Consider the following 20,281-nt stretch of genomic DNA (forward strand, 5'->3'; position numbering starts at 1 on the left):
ATTTCTACTAACAATATTCCTTTGGGGAGATATTACACTTGATTGGGTCCCATTGTGTCTACAAAAACTCTACATTCTATGTTTTTTTTATTTGCAAAAAATATATATTTGAATTATGTTAGGTGACAATACCACTATTAAAGTTTGGGATATCCCCTTCATCATGTTTTGTAGCAATATTATTGAAAGCCAAACCACTGTAGGAGAATTATTTTTACATAATATACAACATAATAGTTCTTCATAGATTCAATTATAGTGTAGAGAACTTTCCAATCACAGAGCTTTCTTCATCAAGTGTAGAAAAAATATTGAGATTTGAAAAGCGCTGTGTGCTATAACATAGAACGCTAATGTCGGTCCGGTAAAAATATATCACAACTGGGAATAAATCTACAGTTCTTCAGGACCAACATGACTACTAGAACTTTGAATTATGTACATAGGATAAATGAGTTTGGGTTCTACAACATTACAATATATTTTTAAGAGATTTCATGGAGTCACTATACATATGTGAAGGGTTCCACAGGTCTTGAAGGGTTGAAGACCACTGGCTTACACTATACCGTTTGACAACCTTTGAACAATGTACCAACCTTTTGTCTTTCTCAATTCAGATATGAGATACTGAATCTCCTCTTTGATTCGATCCTCAATCCCTCTCTTCCCCATGCCGAAATCCCTCAATGTGACAACAGTGAAACGGCGTAACTGCCTCCAGCGTTCCATGTTGTTGGTGAAGGTGATCCCTAGAAAAGTATGAACCCCAAGTTACAATTCAATATCTTCTCTACTTGATAGGACAGGATATTAACCTCTTGTAGGAGAACTGCTCATGCTTCACTTTGTCAAATTGATTCAAGAGCTACACAGTCTACAAGAGAGGCCACGTCAGGTACAACATATGAAAGCTTCTATAATGACGGGAATATGAAGGGCTCAGTGGAAATGTTGGTGCCATGAAGCGGATGATACTGGTTCAAATCCCAGTGTCAGCTCGTACGGACCTTACAGCTCACTTTTGCTCCCTGTACATAAGACATCAAAATGTGATTAATAGATGACAAACTTTTGGCCTAATCACTAAACTGCAATAAATGCTTTTAATGGTGAAAACATCTGTTTTTGCATGGTCTTGCATATCCGTATTCTTTAAAGCAGTTATCGCCTAAGTTAATCTATTTGGAGGCAAGTGAGCAAATGGACCCCCACCTAAATTGGTGTATCCCGCTCTCCAGCAAAAGCCTTATTTTGCGTACCTCAGGAAAGTGGGATTTTCAGACGGTACTGCAGCAAATTGGGCAAACGTGCAAATAAGATGTCAAACCGTGGGATTTTATGCACAGAAGATTATTAATCAATACGGTGAAAAAGGTTTTATTCCATCAAATTGAATGCAGGTTTTGGGAGATTTTGCCCCCATAGTTTCACTATTATTACCCTTTTAAGAATTGATTTATCTTCTAGGACATTTCTCTTAAACACTACATCAGGAATCAAATTGTTTACAAATATGCAGCATGTACAGTGTGTTCTATCTGATTAACGATGCTCTTTTAGATGATGGTTTTGCAGTGTTCTAAATTGTTGTAGATTGGGGGTATCTTTTAATGGGCAAACATACAATTTCTTTATAGATGTAATTGTGTTTATATTGCCTTACAAACCTCACAAGTCTCCTCTTCATGTGTACAGAGTTTTCCCGGTCTTGGACATTTGGTTGCAGCCGATTAGCAGCCACTTACCTCGCCGCAGTGACAACTCTCCGCTGGCCTCTTTGCCGTCAAGGTAAGACACTAACCTTTCCCCTTACCCTAAAAATACCTAATGTTTACCCCTAGTACAAACGCTACCCCCTACCCTTAAACCCTTCACCCTAAAACCCTTATCATAAAACCCCTTACCCTAAAACCTCTTATCCTAACCGCTTACACTAAAACCCCCTCTCCTTATTCCCCAACCCTGACCGCTAGCTAACGTATCTTATTGGCAAAACATCCGGCAGCTGAGTGTCCAGCGGCTGCGGCGAAGGGTCCCTCATTTCCAAATGTAGAATCCACGTGAAGTTTGTGGCCTCTAGAGCTCACCAAAACTCCCCTCCTCACCATCTTCTCCCCCACATGCTCCCCCTCTTCACAAGTTTCTCACCCACATGCTCCTCAGTAGCTTCTCACCCACATGCTCCCTTCCTCACCAGATTCTCCCCTGCATGCTCTCCTCCTCTCCAGCTTCTCCCCCGCATGCTCCACTCCTCACCAGCTTCTCACCCACAATCTCCTCTCTCATCCTTCTCTCTCCTCACATGCATGTCTCTCACTCTTATTTCTCGTCACCTGCATATCTCTCTCTCTGTCTCTCTCATGCATCTCTCTCATTCTCTCTCCACACCTGCATCTCTCTCACTCTTCTCTCTCTGCCCAACTGCATCTCTCTCTCCCCACCTGCAAGTCTCTTACTCTTCTCTCTCTCCCCACTTGAATCTCTCTCACTCTTCTCTCTCCTTCTATTCTCTCTTCCCCCCGACATCTCTCTCCCTCTTCTCTCTCTCCCTACCTGCATGTCTCTCACTCTCTCCCCAGTTGCTTACTCTGCTCCTGCCCACCACTTCCTTCTTTGCCCTCCCTGCTGCAGACGCAGCCACACCCCAGAAAGTACCACGGACTGCAGGCCACCATCCCCTAGACCACAGTTTTCCCACCCCTGGTTTAGAGCATTCCAAACCTTACGCATCTGGTCTCCAAATGTACAGGGCTTTCTATGTCCCACAGGTCTCTTCTTCATACTTGTAGAATTTCCCAAATCTCTAATTTCTCTTCACATATACATGGTTTTCCAAACCTCACAGGTCTCTTCTTTTCGTGTGCTAAGCTTTTTCAAATCTCACAAGTTTGTTTTTCAAGCTTCCCAAACTTCACAGGTCTTCTTGTTTCTAGATTTTTCCAAAACCTCACATGTCTCTTTTTCGTGTGTGCTGAGATTCCCAAATCTCACAGGTCTCTTCTTTGTCGCGCCATTAAAAGGTGACACTAGTTACAACAAACTCACATATCTCAAGGACCAATATAGCTACTGGAACAATCCACTGCTAGGTGATGTTTAATCATTGGGGTTGAAGCTGATTTCTTACCATGGTTTTTGAAGACTGTGTCAAAGGTGGGAACTTCACCCCGACCACTGAAATCATCCCCTTGATGCACCAGGGCTTCTTTCACTGTTTGGTAACCTTTCAGCACCACCACTCGCCGCATCCCCAAGTAGACCGTAAACACACTGCCATACGTTTCACTCAACTGTAATAACATTGTCAAAGAGCGCCAAAATTAGATTGTATCCTCTGCAGGCTAGGGACCCATTGGATCGGTACTCAAAGAGTGAATGTTAAAGAATAAAAGATACAGCAAAACCTTATAGTACAGTGTAGCTGGACTCTATTCACTTTCATTGTGCAATCCGTATGGATAATTTTTTCATCCTTATGGAGGATTTCACTGATACTGTAAGTTTTGGCTTTATCTTTTATTCTGTTACATATATTCTTTGAGTGCTGATCCAGCCCCTTGTTGTTCCTGTACTGTCTGAAAGCCTGCTGGTGGAGGCAGTGGATCTGGGCAGCAATCCATAAGAAATAAGAAAACTTTAAGAAAATGCTATTGGTGAGGTTTTTTTTGTTCTTTTGTTAATTATATTTTCTGAGCAAATTAAATAGAGGATTATACAGTTCATGGAATTCTCTGCTAAATAAAGGGGTGTAGCAACTGTGTAGGCAATTCTAAGGCTGCATCCGTGGTATGGCAGATCGCACGGACACGTCCGCACGCTGAGCGAACAGACTGTCTAAAGGCAGTGTTCGCGTCTATTCGGCGTGCAGGCATGGGCATGCGGAAGCGGGAGGGGGCGCGCGTTGTGCAAGAAATCAAATTAAACTGGTTTCTTACGTGACAGGCCTGTCACGTGAGTGGTTCGCACAATTAGGGCGAACCAGCTTTGTGACATCACTAGCACGCCCCCAGACACGCCCACGGATGGTGCGCATACCATGGCCAGGGAAAGCACCCGCTTTCCCTCAGCCTCTGCGCGCCTCCGTATGGGAGAACTTACTATGACCGCAGCCTAATTCAGCAGACTATCTATGAGCATGTGCAGATCTGCGTATTTCATTCTATATACCTGTGTCTGATTATGTATAAGTATGTGCAGGAAGAACAAGGACATTAGTTATGTGGCTCTAATAGGGTTCCCTATCTTTGCCCCTTAGATCAGGGACCCTAGATATGCTGTCTGTGTATGTATCAGTATGTTAAAGTGTGTGCGTCTGTGTGTGCATAATTGTGTTACTGTGTGTGCTGGAGGTACATTTTTATCTTTATGTGTGTTAATGTGCATGTCGTGTATATACAGTGTGTGCATCAATGTGCTTGTGTGTGAATAAACTTGTGCAGTGGTTAAAAAGCGTTATGTTCCTTGGGGTCAAATGGCAGAGGTCACCATTAATATATGCACCTACAAAATATTTTTCCTGCCTGACTCCTCCGTATAACACAACGCACCTCTATTAATGACTCCACCAGCTCCCCTCTCCTAAGCTGTAATAAATTCCCCAAAAATGGAAGAGGTGTCGGTCCTGGGGGCAGATTTCCTCTCCTTCCCCGTGTCTTCAGAGCTGAGTAGAAGAGCAGACAGGAGATGCAGATGACTATGGTCAGCGTTACAGATCCAGTGATATCCATTGCTAACCATGAGCTAAACAATAATCTTCGGGTCTTTTAGACGTGTTTACTGTAAGTCTGAGCTGTGAAAAATAGAACCAGTTTAAAGCACATGGTGTATCTTGAAATGCTTCCAATGCTAATACAGTTTCTGGCTTGACCTATTATTCTTGTCTGACTCAGCCCTCATTTTAAAATATACTGTATTGTGTTTGTTCAGACACAAAATAAAGTAAGCATCCAAATAAAAAATATTCAATGCAGTTCAACATAAAATCACATGTGTGTGTGTCTGTGTACAGATGCCGTGTTATTTAAGTTCATTTTGGGGCAAGGAAACTGCAGCTGAACAGAGGGTTAAGTGTATTAGGGGGGAATGGTAAGTGTGTTTGTAGGGGGAGTGGTAAATGTATTTGTGGGGGGTGTTAAGTGTATTTGTGGGGGGGTGGTATGTGTATTTGGGGGGGAGTTGTAAGTTTATTTATAGGTTGTGTTAAGTGTATTTGTGGAGGGGTGGTGGTAAGTGTATTTATGTGGCAGTGTATTTGTGGTCGGTAATAAGTGTATTTGTGGAGGTGGGGAATTGTTTTTGTGGAGGGGGGATGTAAGAGACGTGTGCAGAGGTACGCAATGGAGACCGTTTAAAGTGAAACTTAAATTAGGCTTTATTGCGCCTGTCCCTTTAATACAGCAAAAACATTAAAAATAAGCCAAAAAAAAAACCCTACTCCACGTTGGAGAATATCTACACATGTAGTTCAGCCCTCCCTAACTGCGTGGTTAGCTAAGCTAATTACCAGCCCATATATATATATATATATATATATATATATATATATATGGATAGATGGCGAAACGCGTAGGGCGTGGCTTAATCATACGGCTGTCATTCACAAATTGACTCTACTGTTGCTAGATTTGAGCTCCTGTGTCTCCCGCGTTTTCCGTGAGCTGTACTGAATCGGCTGCAGCATAAATTGGTCTGCAGGAACCCCTGCTGTCTGCTGCACCCGGAGGAACTCCTATGACGAACACCGGAGGGAAAAGATCTCGTTTCCGTTTCCGGGTCATATGGTGGAGTGACGCAGGAGAACGCTGAGATCTCGTGGATATCGAGAGGACAGCGCTGTTGGCAAATGAGAGCCAATCTCATAAACGCTTGAATATACAGCATTTTTGTGAGTGGGCATTCTAATGAATTCATGGTCTGTTAATATATTTTATATCAATAATACACTAGGTGTGCGCCTGTTTTGTTTTCTTCTTTTCACATATATATTCACATATCTTTTTATATATATATATATATATAACAAAAGAACCAAAGGAAAATGAAGTAGCGCCTCTAATATATCCTGAACAAAGCTATAAATTAATTAACCCTACAGTAAGTGCATCCAGTGGGGTGGTAAGATGATAGCAACATAAAACTGTAGACCAGTAATTTCAAAGAAATTAAAATAATAATATATGTGATGTTATTGGAACACCAACCTATTAATTAAATAAAATAACAAAGATAAAAATTCAATGATAATAACAAAAAAGAATATAAAAATATTAAATGAAAAACCTTTATAAATAACCTCTGAAAAAACAAAGTCCCGTTTCCAAAAGTAATGACATCCAGGTATTTGGCAGCCCGTTTCAAAGGGTTCACTACTCCCTGATTATACCTATGAAAAAGAAGAAAAGAAAACAGGCGCACACCTAGTGCATTAACGTAATAACAAGTGTTTATAGAACATTAAAATCAAACAAATGCCCACTCACAAGAGTACCGGTAAATTAAGCAGATATTAGATTGGCTCTCATGTGCCAGCTACGCCGTCCAATTTGGGCAATGGCGTCCTCTCGTGTCTCTCCTTCGTGCAGCCGGATGGCCGGAAGTGACGTCCCTCCAACTCGGCGCCCAGCACAAGAAGTCCCTCCGGAACCAGCAACTCCAAAGTCTCAGTGCCGGCAACGATATCACGGGAGAACAGGAACCAGCGTCTCTCATCCAGCAGTAACAAAGTTCATGGGCAAGTGACGGCTTTTGTCAAACCACGCCCGTCACTTGCCCATGAACTCTGTTACTGCTGGATGAGAGACGCTGGTTCCTGTTCTCCCGTGATATCGTTGCCGGCACTGAGACTTTGGAGTTGCTGGTTCCCGGAGGCACTTCCGGGCATCCGGCTGCACGGAGGAGATATATATATATATATATATATATATATATATATATATATATATATATATATATATATATATACACATGTAAATATATATATATATATATATTGTGACAAATGCCCCTCTTTTGTAGTGCTGACGTCTGTCTGGGTTCTTCCCGACACAGTCTTCTTGGGTTATTTATACAAAAACAGTATCATGCAAAGTATTAAGCTGCTTAACTCAGGCTTCTGCCTGCTTTATTTTCATCCAAGTAAGGGACTGCAGCTTTAACATGTGTAGGTTAGAGGCATTCAGATATTTACATTCAGCGTTTCACTCATATCAGTGTTATAGTATTTTCCACACTGTTATTTCAAGTAACAAGAAACCAAATTATATAAACAAAATCCTATCCCTTTCAGGGATCTAACTACACATCAGAATCAGGCTCTAACTGCTGCTGGGCCAACTAACCTGGTTCCCCCAGTTTAAACAATGCCCTCTCATTTAGGGTCACTAGATACAACATAGTCCATTAGAAACAGCAATACATCTTTGATTGTCTTATCTGTTTTGTGGTGGGAACTCGGTCCCAAGGGTCCAGGCAAATCCTCTGGTAGTGTGATACTTGGAGGGGCCGTCCACCCCGAAACTGGGTTGCAGGGGGGTAGCGACACCCCCAGCCCCAGGCTCTAAGGAGAGATAATGAAATGCAAACCTCTCTGTTCTAAATACCTCTGTTAGTGATTAGGAGAGCAGGTGAGGGAGAACTAGACCCATTGTAATCTGTGGTCTGGATTTTCCATCCGCCAGCCCGAGTTAATGTGAAGCTGTGGAATGGATCCTTTTTTAACTATTCCTGCACTTTCTGACCTAAAACGGGGCAGAAAGCTGCCTAACATCTTTGGACTATGTCACTATATATATATATATATATATAAACCCTGTCTTCCCATAAGAGAAGGCACAAAAGCAGCAACACTCAGAAATAGCAAAAAGACATGTATTAGCAGTGACAAAACAGCACACTATAAACCCAACGTTTCGGTCCCGGCAGGACCTTCCTATTTCTGAGTGTTGCTGCTTTTGTGCCTTCTCTTATGGGAAGACAGGGTTTCTATATTGATTTCTATGGAGCATGCACCTTGACTTTACATTTGTTGCTTGGAGTGCTGGCTGCTGCTTTTTGTTATATAAATATATATATATATATACACACAGTTAAGTTATGGTGTGTAATAAAGTGACAAAACCCCTCCACAGCAAAGCATACAGCTGCAACAGCCTTTATTCTAAATCAGCCGAAGCCGCGCCGCTCTGATAACCGCGGCCAGACGCGATCTGTTTTCTTATTTTTACGAGCGGTATTCGTTATGTTAGCGGTTGCTTTATTAGCGTTGTCTGCAGTACTGCAATACCATCTAGAAACTCATGTGGGCGATCGCGAGCTGTTGTCTTAAAAGTCTGATAGCAATTCAACCTGCCGTACATTTCTGCAAGTCTGCGTGCGCGCGCAGTAATTGTTCTGTAAATTGTAATATTTATATTTGAAGCAGAGATTAATTAACGTTCCGAGTTCATACTGTATACATTAGTATTGTTTGAGGCTCCTTTGGGAAAAGAAGTTCAGTATTACAAAAATATAACGTTGCATCTTCTTCGGAAAATAAAATTATCACATTTCTATATGTATTATTTATTAATCAAAATTTTTACTAGTCTGTATTTATTTTATGCACATGCGTGTATGTCTCATTTGAACATTGTTGAAACGCATAGGCGTGTTACAGTATCACATTTCTGCGCATTAAACATTATGATGACCTTTTGAAAATATTTATTTAAACTGATAATCCATCATACAGCGCTCTCTCCCTCTCCCCCTCTCCCCCGCACACACACAAGGCTCAAGAATTTCTACTTCTTATTGACACCTCTCCCAAACCATTCTGTTCTAGTGGATGGCTTTCTGGCTTGAATCTTCCCTAGCGTGACATCACATTCCTGCGGATGCGTGTATGACATCCCATTCAATTAGAAGTTCAAGCTTTAAAAATATATATATATATTTTTTTGGGTTATCGACATGGGCTTGCATAACAATTCTGGATATTTCGAGAATCAATCACTACTGTTGCTTTTTAATTCTACACTAGTCATGTACGTTCTTTATGAGGTGGGTGGCATAGTACTGTGATTTTTAATTGGGGGTGTGGGGATCAAAACATTATTATGAGCTGTTGAAAATATTTATTTGAACTACAGGTAATCCATCATACAGCGCTCTCCCCCTCCCCCCGCACACACAAAAGGCTCAAGAATTTCTATTATTATGTTAATCTGATTAGCCCTTCTTGACAACTACAGCAACTAGTGTAGACAGAGCCCTTCATCAAAAACTTTTGAGGCTTTGAGCTGTCGCGCGATAACAGATAACCTTCAACCCCTCCCCCCCACCACTTCACACACAAGCTTACAACGTGAATAGAAATGTTTATCCACACCATCACGAATTTAATATGTAAATCTGATAAGCCCTTCTTGGCAACTATAGTAGTGTTGCCCACCCCTAACCACATCACACACAAACCCAAACCCTTCTTGAAGAATCCCGCCCACAAATTCAAGTTAATTTAAAGTTCAAAGGAAAAAAAAGAGACACCCTTTTTTTAAGGACTGGTTTAAAAAAACATAATCTGAATCATGTTTTTGATAAATTACAAATTTTTGTCATTCTTTCTTTTTTGGGGGGGGGGGGTGTTTCAATGATTATCGTGAATTTAAAGAAATATTTATTTTATTTTATCAGAGTTCTGTCATGGTGAACCCCGCTTCAGCTAAATATTGTGTAAGTATGTAGGGGTAAGGTGCTAGTGGGTAACGTAGTAGGTAAACAGCAAAGCAGCAAGAACCCACTGAAAGCACTCAATGCGCCCTTGTAAAGTGATGTGTTAATATTAAAAGTAATCTTTAATGCTAAGCTAATTAAAATAATGGGTGTTAAAATACAGCAAATGACACACATATATATTAACCCTATGGTGAGTGTATATGACACTCCGGGTTAATGTAATAGAGGGACAGTTTGAGGTGTATTAGATCAAACGTATCCATGGAACTGATATGCAGTGTTCCCTAATTGTGGTAGTTAGGAGTGAGCAAAGGTAGGGAGGGGCTGCAAAATCACCTGTCCTAGGTATCAAACAAGTCCCAAGGTGATAAATGGGTATATATTGTGGAAATGTGAGACTGGTCGTTATGCTACTGTATATAGGCAATAGGTCAATACATACTAAACAGTATGTGCTCAATAAACATATACTATATTGTTCCAATGATGGATGATCAATTGTATATACTCTGTATATTGTCCCACATTTAATCACCTACAAACAGCTAATAAACTCCAGAATACTAGGGAGCTAGCTGTCATACACAGAACACAGGTGCAGGGGGTAATAGATTCCTATAGACGGTGTGGCTGTAAGTATACCTATGCACATATTCATGAATGTGCTGCCACCGTTAGGAATGCTAATACCACTAAATAAACTGTGTATCAGGAAAAATCAGGTAGCCCTACCCTCACCATTTGCTGCCGAGTCACCACAGAGACTCCTGCCCAATATCGAACGGAGTACACGCGCTCAGTCTAACAGCTGGTTGCTCTGCAACTTGGAAGGCTGCCATATCAATACTGACTGCGCGCGTGCACGTGACAGACGCAGACGCGCGCGTTTCGCGATTAGAACCGCTTTCTCAAGGCTCAGTGTAAGGGGGAAGTTCCATTGAAAATAATGAGGTTTATATATGCATGAGTGTGTTTCAATTGGTTGGGGGTTTCACCCTAGAGGTCTGCCTATGTAGTGCTGATGTACAGGCACTCATTCAGTACTACCTTATAAACATAGGCTGTCCTCAAGTTGGTTCAATTGATATAATCACAAAGACTTAACAGCAGTGCATATAGGAAGAATAAAGCACTGATGCACATGATCTCTACATCATGAATGTAAATATACATGTTGCTTAGAGAGTTGCTTATAGATGGGTATTAGTAAACATATAACCCCAGAGGCTAAAATATAATAAAGACTCCAATCAATTGGGTGAAGCATATTTGTAATATTAATCAGAATATAGCATAATCCTCTACTGTGGGTTGTACTCACAGAATTAAGATGTAGGTAGATACATAACCAACCTAATAAAAGCAATTTCGTAATAGTAATGCGCATTAGATACTTGATTCGGCGCGGATGTTTTAAGGCTTTACAAGCTCTAAAAATGAACGGAAAATAATGCGAATATGGTAAAATGAAGGCACAACACTGAGGTTTACAAATAAAACTGTGTTTATCAACTTTTGAGTAGTTTATTGAGTCAGTTTGGAGGGGACCTCAGTGCGCATGTGCAACAGCTGTTATTCATTGATTTTGTAATTAGGGTGCTGTAAGGGTATAAAAGGGTTTAGACCTCATTCCCCCAGTAATACTTGTCCCTGAAGAAGCTCCTTTGCTGGAGGGAAACGCGCGTTGGACGCGCAATGTTGTCAGTCTCCTACTTGGAGCTGTTTTTAATGTAGTGTTTGCAGTATCCTGGGTGTAACTGTGAAGACCATATGAGTTAACTATTTATTAATCAATTCATGGTCAGTGTGCCTGCTATCCTTGCACCTTATGTGAGGCGTCTCCACATCATATTGCTGTGTATTCAAGCCAGCACTGCTGTGTTTGGAAGTTCTATAATACAGCTATTATACCATCACATGCCAGCATTATTATTTAGACCAATCTCTATGTAAATGTGCAGGGGAGCTATATTTAGCAGTAATAGGATATTTAATCCTGTGGCCACCTACCTGAATATATTTATATACTAATCTACATTTGGTCCCATCGTTGCCCCAGAGGGGTTAATACCCTACTCATAGCATTTCCTGTCTTTTACATCCCACCATATTAATTGGTACTGGGATAGTATGAATAACCAATGACACGGTTGCTTGATAGCTATGATTTAATACATTTTTAATCCACATCACACGTTACTTTGGTAATATATGTTTTAAGGATTTATTAAAAGTTAATTTTTATACTTGGGTGGTGTGCATTTAAGTGAATTCTTTTGGGGGCACATCCATTTTTGTGTTTCCCCTCCCCTTTTTTTTGGTTCCATTCCAATTTGAAAATTTGCTAGTGGTAAGCATGTGATCACATGCCTTACATTTGCCACATTTGAACGACCCCTGTGGTTTAGGAGGTAGCCAGGTCCTTTTGACCTCTTCATCAAAATGGCTGTGAACCAGAACATCATTAAGATTTTTGGCCCTCCTGCTGACCATAGATGGACGGTCATGCAGAAATTCACCAATTGTGGTGTCGGCCCTTAAAATGTGCCAGTGCTTGCAGATTATGTCCCTGGCATGTTGCCATTGGTTGTTAAATGTGCCAACAAATCTTACTGTCTTATCATCCGTCTTAGTGATCTTGTCTTGTAGCAATGAGCCACGTGTGGTATACTTGGCCCTTTTGTACTGCACCGACACACTTTATTCGAGCAAATACCCGGTATGTACCTGGCAGATACCTGGAATGCGCCACTCCTCACCTCTGACAAGCCCCGTTGCATTTGCCTTCCCAGCCTGGGTTCATGCCTGGCTGATGGGCGGCTGATCTGTTAAATGATAATGATTAGGATTTAATAGGCTGCAATGCTTCGCGTGTCTACCAGATGGCATAAAATCATGAATTGTAATGCAGTATATATATATATACTGTGCAGTATTGCAGCCAGCGGGAATAAAATGCTTCAATCCCTGCTTGGAAAATAACTCAATGCACTCGGGCAGAAAACAGTCACAAACCTCAATACACCCGGGTATACCCGAATTCGTGGGACTAGCCAAGCTCGAATAAAGTGTGTCGCCAGTGTATGCCAACTTCACTATTCGCTTGCTATTTCCACGTTCGTGAAACCTCTTAGCCATCAAGTCCGCCTGTATCTCAAAGTCGGTATTATTGCTACAGTTGCGTTTTAATCTCAGAAACTGGCCAACTGGGATACCGTTAATGAGAGATCTAGGGTGATGACTACTGGCAATAAGAAGGCTATTGGTGGCCGTAGCCTTGCGGTGGATAGTGGTGTCAATGATATTATCAGTACCTCTGGAGATGCACACATCTAGGAACACTACTTTATTGCAATCATGTTCTAGAGTTAGATACAAGTTAAGTTCGTTGGTGTTGAGAATATCAACGAACTCCAGAAGTTTATCAACGGAGCCATTCCATAGCATCATCACATCATCGATATAGCGTACCTATATATCGATGTGTGATGTGTATGGCTCCATTTCTTCTGTAAAAACCAGCACAGATTCCCACCAACCTAAGTATAAGTTGGCGTATGATGGAGCACACTTTGTACCCATGGCTGTGCCTTGAATTTGGTGATAGTATTGACCTATTGCCTATATACAGTAGCATAACGACCAGTCTCACATTTCCACAATATATACCCATTTATCACCTTGGGACTTGTCTGATACATAAGACAGGTGATTTTGCAGCCCCTCCCTACCTTTGCTCACACCTAACTACCACAATTAGGGAACACTGCATATCAGTTCCCTGGATACGTTTGATCTAATACACCTCAAACTGTCCCTCTATTACATTAACCCGGAGTGTCATATACACTCACCATAGGGTTAATACAGTATACACTGTATATGTGTGTCATTTGCTGTATTTTCATTATTTTAATTAGCTTAGCATTAAAGATTATTTTTAATATTAACACACCACTTTACAAGGGGGCATTGAGTGCTTTCAGTGGCTTCTTGCTGCTTTGCTTTTATTTTATCAGTAATGAAAAATACAAAGAAATAAATAATACAAATAATCATGAATTACAGTAAAAATAGTAATACAAATGTTCAGTTTTTATCTTCTTCCTCATGGCTTTCACGTCATTCTGCATTGCATTCTGTAGTTCATTGAGAGAGGAGGGGTTTTGTGTAAATCATGACTGTTGATACACAATACACACAGTTCACAAAATTTACACATGATACCCGTCTCCCCCTGCCCATCCTTTTTTAGTGCAGATCTCTCTGAAAAGGAAAGAAAAATGAGTGCAGTTAAGTGCATATAATGGCATTGTGTACAGTATAACTACTCCATATTGGACTATGCAGTTGCTATTGTCAAACTACTGTATACTGGAACTCTATACTACATTACAACTACTGTATAACTACTGTAAAATACTTTGTAACAATATTGGTAGTGCAGCTCTCTGAAAAGAAAAAATTAGTGCAGTTACAGTAAGTGCATACTGTATACTGTAAAGCAATCTGTACCATACTTACCTGTATCATACTGTACTTGGTGTGCCTGTACTTAGCATACTACAGTACAGTACTGTACCATACTACCTTTTTGATGCATGCCCATTACGCGCTATCACAATGGGCAACACAGTCGCAATATGGTCGATATATTTATTACATCTTTTGACGGTGAGTACATTGTTCCAAAAACTCAGTATGCCATTCGCCAACTCATCCTTTTTTTTGGGTTTCACCACTTTTCAGATATGATCCTTCAGCTGATGTCATACCATTTCGATTGGATTGAAGTCTGGCGATCTGTCATTTGAGGGGGAAAAGAAGGAGAACTACAGTAGTTAAAGAGATAAACAGTAAAAATGAGACACGTTACCGTACTTTCTCCGCTGGCGTCTTCACCCAGTTGATACTGCAGGCCAGAATATGTGCAAATGACGCTGTGTGTTTGGGATCGTTGTCCTGGTAGAAACGATGACCATCTGGGAATTCACGTGTGATGTATTCCACAATCTCAGGCACTATTTTCTCTTGAAAAAAAACTTTATTCATAATTCCTGTAACAAGAAAAGAAAAGTGCTCAAAATAATGCACACTACAGTAGTACAGTACAGTGCATAAGGCTACAGCATGTGACTTTGTGCATTATTTTACCATCAAAGATCATGATGCATCCTGGTCACCGCCTAGAGATGGCACCCCACACATGCATCTTCACTGGGTGTTTTGGACGCGGCTTCATAGATATGCGTCCTTTTTTGTGGAATGCAAAGGTGGCAAATCTCTCCAGGGATACAGTAGACTCGTCAGTAAAGATGCAATCCTGAAAAGTTTCGCCACTTTCTATCCATGCCTGTGCCTTAACCACTCTCTTGATCTTGTTGACGTCCCTTATCATAGGGTACGCTCTGTAATAACAAGGAATAATTGTATAGGTACAGTAGAGTTTCTTAAACCACACTTTTACCTCGTGTACTGTCCAGTACTAACCTCACACGTCCATATTTCCATCCAATTCTGCGTCTCATCTTCTTAATGCTGGTCTCTGATAAGGTTATATTGTGATTTTTCTGCAGAGCGTATTTGACCCTTGTGGCACTCCTCTCATCATTCTCGTTCCTTATTTGGTCAAAACACAGAGAACACTGTATGATGCAAAGACACAATAAATACAGATAAGGCCCTATTAATGCACTCAAAATCTGGGGGGTAGGTCACCCTAGTAAAAAAGCAACAACACAGGAATAATCTGAACCAAACCTGTAAATGGTATTAAGTAATGCTTTATTAAGGTAGGTTAAAGAATGGTACCAGAATAAATAGTGAACAGAATGAACTAAATACAGTATGTGCTATTGGGGCAATTGGCCAAATAGTTAATCCAAAACAGTTGGAAAACTACACATAAGCACTATAAGTATCAGATAGCACAAAGTCAATGCCTATGGTATGAGGCAGTGAAGGCTAACTGGAATGGATGACGTCAATGGAGCACTGTATATAGTATATACATCCACTAGAGGCAATTCAATGTGTGTGAGCTCAAGCTCACTGTGAACCATTCACCAGTAATGGGGTAGAAGGTACAACAGTAGCAGTGATAATCATTTTTGGCACACATAAATATTAATACAGCTGATATGCAATGACCGATAAAACAATGATGGTGTGAGCCCCACAAAACCTGTCCCTGCTAGTTGGTAACTACACAAAGGGATAGCAATGAGGGAAAGGGGTACCCTACACACCAATATATGTAAACCCTGTGAGGAGAGAACAATACTGCAGGATCGTGTTACCTACTAGCTCTGACCCTCAATAACATACCCCTACAACACACGGGGGGAGAGGGGGAGGGGGTTGGAGAACAGAAAAGAGGGAAAGATGGCCCTGTAAACTTATCTGTGCTGGCCCTGGGTACACGATCCTACCGGTCAACCTGTAGAGATGCCTCGTGGAGTGCGCAGCTGAAGAGAACTCTGGCGTGGGCACGGTGAGGTCTGCTAGAAGCTACAGGCGTCCATGCTGGAAAGCGTGACATGTGACGTCATCACGTCCTCTGACGCACGTTTCTCGATAGCTTCTTCTCTTAAGCATGGACGCCTGAATTCTACTAAAATTGAAAAATAGCGCCGCAATTCCTCCACAATAGTCCTTCTTAAATTTTTAGGAAGCCCACTTTTTCACGATTTCCTTTGTAGTTTACATTTTTGGCCCACCCCCAGTACACCAAGTAGGACACGTGGTGCTTAAAAATTAACATGCCATACTTCTGGGGTAAAAATAGAACAAAGCGGCGTTGCACTGCCACCGTCAGATTATGGAAGATAGGAGATCCACACGCAGTAGAAATCAATAAAAGGTTTTATTCGTGCATATACACAAGAAAAAGTGCTACCGAGCGAACTCTGACGCGTTTCGTCCCTGCCTGGGACTTTGTCAAAGAGTATCTGGTAAAGCACATGATGATGCATATATAGTGAGCCCAAGCATATTATTGGTCAAACTAAATTAGTAAGCAAAACACACACCAGGTGATTGCAAAACCAATTAATTAATAGCCAGAGAGCCAATGCCCCTTAATAGTTAATGGAGTTCACTTGCAAAGCATCATCATGGACAAAAAGATGTATTAACAAGATACTAAGAGACACAAAATACATTTAAAAACAATACTTGTCTAATAAAACAAACATGTGATACATAAAACAAGTACCAGTAGCTGTGTAGCAAAGAAACAAGCAACATATACATCTATACAAAAGCCATTTAAAAACTCACTAAAAAATATATATTATTATATTAATAGAATACATGGTATACATTATCACATCTGAATCAATTATAACGATGTGAAATGATAAGAGGACCTACTGTCAAATTATGAATGGATTCATGTATGTATGTGATCACAAATCATTATATAATAATAATACTAATGAATAAAGTAATTAATAATAAAAAATATGTATATATAAGATTCTATGTTCTACATATAATAACCGATTCTTCATAAATAAATAACCAAAAGTGATTAAAAAATATATAAATATAATATAATTAAATATGAATATACATGTAACCATCCTAAATTCCCATAATAATTAATAATATAATCAGAATCAAACTAAAAAATGCTTCAGATCCCACTCAATATTAATCCCAGTGGGATGTAATGTGTTCATGACATGAATCCAATACATTTCCCTAGTATTGAGCTTATTCAATCTATCTCCACCTCTGGGGTGGATTTTAACATGTTCTAAGGCAGAAAAAGAGAAGTTGGAGATATCGCCAAGACTGCACATAGAAAAATGCCTTGACACGGGGTGTAGCATATCTTTTTTCAGAATATGTCTAATGTGTTCTTGTATCCGTATTCTTACAGGCCTAATTGTTCATCCAATGTAAGACATCTTACAACCACACTGTAAGTGGTAAATCACATGACTTGTATGGCAATTCATAAAGCTATTAATACAATGTTTGCCCTCACATGTAGTGATGTTTTTTTTTGTTTTTTCAACAAAAAAGTTTTTATTGGGACAAGGTACAGTTCACATATTGTCTGACAACCCATTATCATGCATGAGTGCCCCCGTGCCCAACATTTTTTTTTTCAGTATCAACTGTTACAAATATTGACGTACAATGGGGGAAAAGAAAAGCGAAAAGAAGAAAGATAACTGACATACGAGACATACAAGACAAACCCAGGGGGAGGGGGGGGAGGGGGGAGGTCGAGGAAGGCCAGGTAAGGCGTGTCTCCAAACTGTGTTCTGAGTCCACCGGTGTTGTGCTTGTTCTGTGGGAGTCGGCTTCTAGCCCTCTCGCAGTCATCGTACGTCTGCCCTATCGGTGCTCTATCTTGTCACTGTCTGTGCCGCTGCCCCGGAGGAGAGTGCATTTCTCGTTATCACAGCAGAATGTTGGTGGCATTCACCCCTGGGATGTCTGATTGGTCTAGCCAAGGGGCCCATATTTTTAGGAAATTTGTGCCGGTGTCATTGACCAAACTCGTCAATTGTTCCATCCGGCAAACGTACCAGATTCTGTTCCGAATTTTCATCATCGTGGGTAAGTCTGGTTGCTTCCACAAAGCTGCAAGTTCGCACCTCATGGCTGTTGCAAAATGTGCAATTAGTTTTTGTGCCGGTCTGCCTAGCCCCCGCCTGCGCCTGCACAGCAGGAACAGCCAGGGTCCAGGGGGACCGGACGTCCGAGAATTCTCTCTAGCCAATTTTGGATTTCCTCCCATAAAGGTGCCACTTTGGTGCAACCCCACAGCATGTGCAGCAAGTCTGTTTGTTCCCCACACTGTTTGGGACACAGTGGGGGGTAACCTTTTACAAACTTTGCTAATCGTATTGGGGTGAGGTACCACCTCATGAGGACTTTATATGCATTCTCCTTCAGGGTTGTGCAGATCGAGCTTTTAGCCGCTGCCAGCACTATAGAGTCCCAGTCGTCGTCTTCTAAAGTCTCCCCTAAGTCAGCTTCCCATGCCCGTCTGTAGTTCAACTTGGTGTCGTCTGTGGACCCAGGACAGACTACCGCTCTAGAGATCGTAGAAGTAAGTCCCGAAGTGTCCGTACCTCTCGAACACAGCTGCTCGAAATTGGTACGCCTAGGGCGTTTAGGGATTTTGTTGTAGAAGGCTCTAATCTGAAGGTATCTAAAGAATTCGGAGTTTGGTATCCCGGTTTCAGATTTAATTTGGTCGAATGATTTTAAGTGGGCTACCTTTCAGATGTAGAAGCCTCGTGAGGCCCTTTCTTTTCCAGGCCCCCAGGTTTCCACTTGGCATGCCCGGAGCGAAATCAGGGTTCCCTACAAACGGGGTCATATACAGTATGTGTGCTGGGTGGTAAGAGCACATCTGTATCTGGTGTCCCCCCAAACTGCCAACGAGCTCCTCAGTGCCGTAAGCGGTACCCCTAAGGATTTTTGTACCCGTTTTGGAAGCCAAATTAAGTCCTGTAACTCTACAGGGGAGCTGCATTCTCTTTCCAGTTCCACCCACCTCCGGAGAACCGGCGGCATGTGCCACTGTACAATTTGAGTCAATTGTGCTGCTCGGAAGTAGGCCATCAAGCAAGGTACCCCAAGTCCTCCTCGTAGTGTTGGGCGAATTAATATACTAGCTTTGATACGTGGCTTTTTATTACCCCAGACGAATTTCACCATAGAGGACTGCAAGCGGAGGATGTCAGCCCTGACCACCTGCACCGGGAGGGTCTGAAATAGGTACAGGATTCTAGGGAGGAGGTTCATTTTGAGGCAATGGATCCTGCCGATCCAGGAAATTGCATAGCCTGACCAGAGTCTGAGATCCTCCAGCAGGGTCCTTATTAGCCTGGGGTAATTGGCTTTATATAAGGCGCTACAGTACCGACACACTTTATTGCAGTGTGGTCGGTACCGCAAGCCGGGAGATTTCCCGGCTTGCTAGTGGCCGCCCCTCGGCGTGCCGCGCGTCATAGACGCGCGGTCACGCGTCTTCGGGAGCGTGCGCCCCCTGCACGCACGTCCAGGGGCTCCCCGAGGGAGCCCTGGTGTCCCGCGATCGCGGGACAGCGGCAGGGGGTTCCGGGGGACCCGGCGGACCCGGCAGCGGTAGGGAGAGCGCCCCGATCGGAGGGCGCTCTTCCGCTGCTTCGGCGCGCGCCCGTCACACTCGGGCGCGCGCCAGGCTACTGCTGCGGCCAAGAACGGGCAAATGCTCGAATAAACTTGGCCGCAGCAGTATATTCTTTGGTGATATTTACCCCTAGGTATTTAATAGAGGAGGCTTGCCATTTAAAGTTAAAATTTAGTTCTATCAGTTTTGCTGTAGCCTTTGGCAGGTTTAAATTTAGTGCTTCTGACTTAGTTTGGTTAATTTTGAACCCCGAGATCTTATTAAATGTATCTAGCAGGCTGAAGACGTTTGGCAGGGAGGTAAGGGGCTTTGATAACATTAGGATAATGTTGTCTGCATACAGGGCCACTTTGTGTGACTGGTCTTGAATTTGGATACCTGTTATATCTGGGTTATTACGGATATGTGCCGCCAAGGGCTCAA

At 41.8% G+C, this 20,281-nt stretch overlaps 1 protein-coding gene across 1 annotated transcript in view; it reads right to left on the reverse strand.

Annotated features, from left to right (window-relative positions):
• The window catches only part of LOC142499912 (cytochrome P450 2A4-like), a 91,448-nt gene extending 86,649 nt beyond the window's left edge, over nucleotides 1–4,799 (reverse strand). Inside the window, exons 1-3 of the mRNA XM_075609967.1 lie at nucleotides 4,551–4,799; nucleotides 3,131–3,293; nucleotides 600–752 (exon numbers count right to left, since the gene is read on the reverse strand). Coding sequence (XP_075466082.1) covers nucleotides 600–752; nucleotides 3,131–3,293; nucleotides 4,551–4,730 — 496 coding nt within the window. The 5' untranslated portion in view covers nucleotides 4,731–4,799. The remainder of the gene's footprint in view (nucleotides 1–599; nucleotides 753–3,130; nucleotides 3,294–4,550) is intronic.
• Nucleotides 4,800–20,281: the final 15,482 nt, after the last annotated feature.

Source organism: Ascaphus truei, chromosome 7, assembly GCF_040206685.1.
Source record: "Ascaphus truei isolate aAscTru1 chromosome 7, aAscTru1.hap1, whole genome shotgun sequence".
Taxonomy (NCBI): domain Eukaryota; kingdom Metazoa; phylum Chordata; class Amphibia; order Anura; family Ascaphidae; genus Ascaphus; species Ascaphus truei.